The sequence below is a fragment of the Homalodisca vitripennis genome, chromosome 1, assembly GCF_021130785.1.
Source record: "Homalodisca vitripennis isolate AUS2020 chromosome 1, UT_GWSS_2.1, whole genome shotgun sequence".
Taxonomy (NCBI): Eukaryota; Metazoa; Arthropoda; class Insecta; order Hemiptera; family Cicadellidae; genus Homalodisca; species Homalodisca vitripennis.
Window position 1 is genome coordinate 69,692,992 of NC_060207.1, and position 8,169 is coordinate 69,701,160.

The following is an 8,169-nucleotide window of genomic DNA, read 5'->3' on the forward strand; positions in this document are numbered from 1 at the left end:
GAATAACTTTTAATTGTGCACATTTAAGATACCATTGTGTATTGAAACACGGAATGTAAAGGAAATAAAAAGATGGTTGTTAGTTCAATACAACATTTTTTTACGTTTTATCAACAATATGATATATTCTACTTGTGACTTATTGACGATGGATAATTTTAAAAAATAATAGAATTTAGGATAGTTGTTATCATTAAATGTTAATAAAAAGAGTACACTAAGTTACCGGAATTGAAATCCTTCCCTTTCTTCGGGTGTAAAAACTTAAGATAAGGTTAAGCGAACGAGAAGAATAAGCAATAATCAGAGGGTTGCGATGAACTTGATAACTTAAAAGGGTAGATCGAGTTAATAATATTTTTTCGAAAGCAAAAGTAGGGAATACAGACTAAGCGACATTTTTTTTTTTTTTTTCCAGTTTCAAGTTCCAGTTGTCCTGACCCTCCAGCATCACTTGGCAGACAGAGTCCACCGAAAAAACACCCAGAGTGCGTGTTGCCTCAAGGCGGGGCCTTTCCCAATGTGGGCAGCGGAAGAATGTATGCTCCGCATCATCGGGAACACCCGGGCAATAAATGCAGTCCGGTGAACCGGTCTTTCGCATCAAGAAAAGGTAGGACTGAAAATATCCATGACCGGTGAGAAACTGGGTGAGGTAATAGTCCACCTCACCATGTCGCCGTTTCACCCAGAGCTGGACCATCGGTATCAGCCGTGCTGTCCAACGTCCTCGGGTCTCTTGATCCCACAACTCCTGCCATTGCCGGTAGGTGCGGGTGCGTTCTTCTGACGTGGCATGTTCCTTGCCGATCTCGCCTTTTCGCTGGTATATTGCTTTCCTCTCCTCAGCCAGAAGTTTGACCGGGATGACTCCAGCAATCACCAGGACGGCAGGCTCAGAAACTGTACGATATGCTGATGCGACTCTGAGAGCTGCTTGTCGCTGCACCCGAGCAAGCCGCATCCGATACACCTCCTTATTTAATGCATCTGCCCAACACCTCAGCTCCGTACAGGAGGACGGACTGGACTGCAGACATGAGGAGCCGTCTTCGGCTAGACCTGGGACCACCGACGTTGGCCATTAGCCTACCAAGGGATTGCACTACCTTAGCGGCCTTGTCCGCAGTACGGAAGATTTGGTCTCTCCAGGTCAGCTTATTGTCCACCATAACCCCAAGGTACTTGGCGGCACGAGTAGATTGGACAGTCACCCCACCCACGCGAAGTGGAACGACAGTGTCAATCCTCTTCTTAGACTAAGAAGAGGAAAAAAAAATGACTAAGAAACATTTATTGTTACGGTGTATGCAAATGAAACTAATGATATTTATCGAAAACATAAAGCAATTCATGCATTCGCTTTAAAGTGGTACGTGTGCCACAGACTGTAAATTAATTAAAACACGTGAAACGACGGTTTGTATTTTATTGTAACTGATAATTAAAAGGTCACTGGTGCACTATTTTACCACGTTGGGCGAAACTCACTGACGCGAAACTGTTTAATTTCACTCAGTAATCAAAGCCCCACGTTGCAACTCTATTGAATGTTATTTTATCAACTCGTTTAACACACAGAGTTTTGGTAATATTCCGCTAATTTCATTTACCTAGTAGGATTAAATTTTCAACCCTCGTTGAATAGTTCAAGCAGTTGCGAAATTTAACACTTTACCCGTACTATTTGCTTGTATTTAGTTCATCTAACTTCACAAGTATTTTTCATTTATCCAAGTGGTTGTTTCTATTTATATTCTACCTATACTTTATAAAGTTTAAAGGAGAAAATTTATTTTGACACCGTAAATGTGCAGTTCTTAAAGAAACTTAACATACTATGTCATTGGTAACACTTGAACACGACACACTATTATTGGATGAATAGAAACACTCAGTTATGTACAAATGATTTATTATTTACTTATAAAACTCAAAACAACATTTGAAACAAATATGAAGTTTCTTAAGATAATTTTAATATTTAAATAAATATTGTACGTATTCAAACCGTTGTTAAATGTAATTGAGCCCTTGAACCTTGAAGAAGTGGAGCCCTCAGCACGTTTTTCAATTTGAAAACAATATCCTCAGGGCTAAAAAAAACCTCTTCATCTATAGGAACAAATATACAGATTTTTTCATAAAATAAACAAATTTTTCCATCGTTTTCGGGTTCGGTTGTCCTACACACATTTAAGCTGGTCATTTTTAGTAGTCTTTGCAACGAATATAAGTAACTTATTAAAATTTTAACAAAAAGATTTACTGTAATAGGATTTAGATCAAAGCTACAAAAAAATGTTTTGCTATTTTAATGTAATAGGAACAGTTTTAAATAATAAGAACTACAAGAATTTGTTATGAAATTAATTAGTTACAAAACTAAATTTGTAAGTTAGGGTGATTGTTAATCAATGCACGTGTAAGTTTGATAGAGAATGATATAAAATACTCACTCTAATCCCGCACTAAATTTTCAAAATCTATAATTTTTGAGCACACTTTAAAACTCTTTAAACACTACATCTTAATGTAATATTTTAGTTAGCATACGATTTTTTTAGCACAACAATATCACGAAGTTACAAAATACTTCTCTGAATTTGGTCGTAGCACCAACTGTCCGGACTAACTGAAATTAAAATAGAATATTATTGAATATTCGATACTTTGATCGTATGTAAGTCGGCGGATATAATTTAAAACACTACAAAATCGACAAAAAGGTCTAAATAAACATTTTATTAAATACGCAATTTAAATGGGTCCGAACTGTGAGTACGAACTATTCCCGATCTACCTGAAGACAGACAAAACATTCAATAAAATCTGTCCAGCCGATTAGGAGGGGTTCGGTGTCATACAAAAGCACTTTACATTATGAATTATTTACATGTAAAGGTGGTACCTGTCTTGGAAAAATGTTGAGTAGTTTTCACGGAATTTCAAATACGCATGAGTCTACGATAAATCTCATTACCTCCAGCATGAAAAAAGATACTCTGTCTGCCTAATTAGTGATGCCATTAATGACACTCTACGAAATTTCATAGATGGACATTCAACATAATTCTTTTTTATGTGAAAATAAAGTTTCTAGCAAATGTAAAGCCAACAGACTAAATCTTTCTATATACTATCTGGCCACATAATTCATCTCCAGTTTTGTTCATTAAAATTCGCTTCATAGCAGGGTTTAATTAATGAATTTCTGGTGAGCTATGGAGGCTAAACCTACAACGCAATAGTGCGCTGAAATCAAATCTTGGTAACGGGTTTTGACATTTACTTCCAATATTTTTATTTTTACTCTATAAATACAAATGTCACATCTTGAATACCTATATAATTAATTGTGCCCAGTTTGTTTAAAAATTTGTTTATCCTGACATTTTACTTATAAGAACAATTTTAATACATCTAAATCCCATGGAGTTACATGTACCCTAGTAAAACTCAGTGTTCCTAGTATGTAATTGATCCATTATGTTAAATTTAAAGCCTATAAATCTATATATATATATATATATATATATATATATATATATATATATATATATATATATATATATATATATAAAACCCTTATTGTTTTTCATGTGATTTATAAAGTGTGGCTCTCAAAACTGTAAAATTATCTAACAACAGTTATATTCTCTTCTAGTGTTTTCTTATAAAAATGGTTTTTTGGACATGTTATATAGTTTCAAACATAATAGTAATAACTGTATTTTTATATTTAAACTGGATTGTGTATTATACTCTTCATTATACTGTGCATTTACTCTTCATTATTGTACTCAGTTGTGAAATTCTTAGTATTAACAGTATTAACTCATTGAGTTAAAATGAATTATCTTTTATTTCCTTGAAAATTGCTTTTTTCTTTTGCTTTCACATGATATTATTGGCTAAGCTTTAGAGAGGCTCCAAAAGGTGACATTGCTATTTGTCTGTTTGTCTATCAATCTGTCTGTCTGTCCGCATGAAAATTAACTTAATTACAGACTTGAAATTACGCACAAAGGTAAATTTATATTATAAGCAATACTGAGTTCAATGATGGAGTATGTTACTTCTTAGAGTTTGTCTGAACATTAGCAATTACTTTCACAATATTCTGATGGATAACCATGATGACAAAAAATAGGAGCATAAATAAACAAACTGCTTAGAAGCATATGTGATTGTAATATTTGATATTCTTATTCATAGAGTAAAATTTAAAATAATAGAGTGGAAATTCAATGTTAAAAGTTGGTCTCTAGATTTAGTTTCAATTAATGAACAAATATTTGAATATAAGACGTGGAAAGATATCTCGAATGATAGTATCTACCCATAGACTAAATTTTGCTTGAAACTTCATTCCTACATAGACAAAAATGTGACCTGCAATTTGGCTGAGGGTAATTTGTTGTGCCAATTTATTTTCTGTGAGATTATTTGTCTCTATATGTGTTCACGCGATATCTCAGAAATTAAGTGACTTATCGATTATATAGGGTTATGCAACCTTAGCGAAGACTATTAGGCTACACAATGTGTTATATTCTAAACAAGTAACTTAGTTTAACTTTTCTGCACATAAATTCCAGGTTTCGCGTCTGCATTCCAACCTTCGATAATTGGTTTCGTATTTAAACATTCAATACGGCGTCTTCAAACGCAACTTTCAAAAGCGTAGTGCTTTGCCTTCTTATCAAAAACATGTACGATTTAATTAGATGGAGACCTATAGTATTTTTCAACCTAGGTAGATAGGGTTCGCGTAAATAATTTGAAGCATATCGAAATTAGGCAAAAACTTCAGAAAATTGCCTATATTCTTGTTGTAACTGTATAACATAACATTAAGTCGAGAATTAAAAGTCTTATCCCAATTTCCTTACCCTGAATTTTTTTATTGTGAAGTCGTGTAGAAGTCCCTATTATGTAATGAGGGGTTTCCTCCGGCCAAGCGTACAAACAACAATGTCAAGTGTGCAAATAGTAAGATGAAGCGTGTAACTATAAAATTATATTGCGTAATTAGTAAAATGTAATTAAAAACAGATTTGATAAATCTGTAACAAATTGTCAGATTTTGAATAATAAAAAATAAAAAAAGAGCTTGGTTCTGTTAGGTAATTAAATAATTCGAAATGTAAGAGTTTATTGAAGAAAAGTAGATTTATTTCTTTCAAGAGTATTTTCGTTCAACAAAAGTGGGCGGATATAACAGTCTATAGCCTCCAAATGATGCATTATTTCTAAATGTGTAGGTGTATTTTCTGCAGAAACCACCTGCTAATCATGATTAAATAAAGAAACAACATTATGAGTAAAAATTCCAAATAAGAAAGAAATATTTATACAGGTGAATAAGAATGTGTTTTTGGTAAAATAGTGGCAGCTAAAAACGGCGAGTGACATTGAAAGATTTTAATCCACATCGTCTCGCCAATTGACTATACTGGGCACGTTCAGCTGAGAATGAGATAAATGGGATGATGCGGACGTGAGTATTTAAAAATTCCTTTTGTTTGTTTTGGTTTTTCTTATTCTATGATAAAATAATTCGATAAGTTGTAAATGCATATCGTGTACTCATGCATATCTATTATTACGGACTAGTGTAAAATATAACAATTTATAATTAGCAGTTAACCACGGTTTGGACACAATTTGGTACCGAATAACAAGACTACCATAGGCATATTCTTTTATCGTTCTTGCCATGAATATTTAAGAGATAAGTTGTAGCTACTGAAAATATTCTACTTTTTTGATCCAGTTTACACTATTTTCACTTTACGTTTCAAGAGCAGCTCTTTGTACCCAGAGTGAAATAGTACCAATGAAACAACTCGATTCTCTCTGTAACGTTTTAAAATATTTTGAATGAGTAGCTCTAATAAACAATTTAAGACCATTTTGGTAAATTCTAAATTGACTTTTCTTATTGAAAACACTTATGATGCAACACAATGAATTACTATAACTTAAATTCAAAAGAAATCATATATGAGGTACATATAATTTCAGTGTTCTTCATATACATTTTACATTTCATAGGATTGTACTAAAACAATCTCCACAAAGACGATTGGAAATAAATAGCAATACTACATCATTTATTTGTTTTTTCATTTCAATTAAGGTGAAATTCATTAATCTGTTAGTATGATCTATATTAAAAATGTTGGTTATGAATTCTATAGACTCTTGTTTACAAATTTGTTCACCAATAGTTAGGAAAAAATAACGGTTGCATTACATTAAAAAAAAAATCAGTTTAAATGAATCCTGGTAGTGATGGAAGTTTACATTTTTAATCTACAAAAAGAGAGCAAATATTAGATAAAAAATATTGATATCACGAGTTTTAAATATATACGTTAATTAGCATGCTTCATTTATTTAACGCTTAGCTTAATGTAGTCACATTGTTAGTGCATCTTGATATAAGACCGTACTTTTCACTGAATTGGTCTAATGATCAGCCTTGAAAAGAATAATAAAAAAATCAAGATTGATTAATGATGAGTGTAATCATGTATCAGAGTTTTACATGAACAGTCATAAATAGCATTGTACTTAATAAATATTATAAATTTATGATTATATTAGTATATTTTTTGTAAAAATTAAATATCATAAGGCTTTCTTTAATTGAATTGGAAACTACTATCAAGGAATAAGCTGTTACACTAAAAATATCAAAGCTTGATTATCATTGCTACCAAATGTCCAGTGCCTCATCGTAATGTGTGTAATTGATCCGCAAACAGGATTTGTACTACCTCATTAACCACTGATCACTTTGTCGGTGGTCCATGATGAGAATACCCTTCACCGAGATCTGTGAGGCCACAAATAATATCTACCCTTGATTACCATTGCTACCAAATGTCCAGTGCCTCCTCGTAATGTGTATAATAGATCCGCTAACAGGACAAGCGGTACACTGCAGTCTGTAAAATGTACGTCTGTCACAAATTGTAATAGCAAGTTTAATTTCTGATTGACCGTTTAAATATCATTCATCCATTGACATACACCATCCATAATGTGCATTCTCAGTTGTGTGAAACTCACTGTATACTGCCAAGTAAAGAGTTAAGTTAAGTAAGACAGTTAAGTTAAGTTAAGAGCGCTGTGAATTTCATTTCTGAGGTATTTGCCTTTATATTTCATCATTTCAAAAAACTTTATAGACATTTCAATTAGGAATTCAGGGCTACTTTGTAGTTAGACACCAGAAAATAAGATTATAACAAAAATGTGACGTTTTGCATTATGTATATAATTTATCAATTCTGGAAATGTATATTAAAGATATATTAATTACACTTTTTTTAATTTAAGACAACTCATTATTGTTTACTAAGCAATTCAGGCTTATGGGCCTTAAAAAGTATAAAAGTATTGTATGTGACTTTAAAGCATTAATAATAAAAACTTCCTTAATATTAATTACAGTTTATGATTTTTTTAATAACTTTTTAATGATATTTATAAATTTATCGATAGTTTGAAACTGTTCAGAGAGCTAAGACTCTTGGGAGTTAATCTTGGTTGACTTTGAGCTTGTGGTAAAGTTACCTCTGTCCAGCAAAGTTTGCGCTAAGGATTATTACCAGTTAGTGAACCTTATTTGAAACTAACACGAGCCAAACTTAACTAAAACAACAAGCTTCTTCACAACAACCGTAACACAATGTTAGTGAACTATATTCCTTTTACCTAAAAAAATGTTATATACTTACATAGATTCCTACATATATGTACAGTGTTAAACAATTTTTTTTTTATTTTTAATAAAATGTTTATTCACTGTTAATTGTGCAACATTCTGAATATGTAGATGGTGTGATGGCGAAATAGGATTTCCTTACAGAACTTACGAGGTGCCATCAGAAAACGAATAGAAAAAACTGATAAAAAACTAAAATAAAACTGTCATTGCGGTTATATGTATACCCTTGAATATTTTGTTAAATCATTCATGTTTTATGGATGTTTCTATTAAAGTTTGCAAGTATATAAATACTTCTCAAAAAGGATCTAATTGGACATGTGTTCTTGAAAATTTAATTTACGTTTGTTCAAAACCGAATGACAGTAGGCTAGAATGAAGGCATTTAACCAATATCAAGTACAGATCGTTTCTAGGCTTAGTTT

General features: G+C 32.2%; 1 protein-coding gene across 1 annotated transcript; it reads right to left on the reverse strand.

Annotated features, from left to right (window-relative positions):
* Nucleotides 1-388: 388 nt before the first annotated feature.
* Nucleotides 389-964, reverse strand: LOC124364741. The gene has a single exon (XM_046820487.1). The coding sequence runs from the start codon at nt 962-964 to the stop codon at nt 389-391; it is 576 nt and encodes a 191-aa protein (XP_046676443.1).
* Nucleotides 965-8,169: the final 7,205 nt, after the last annotated feature.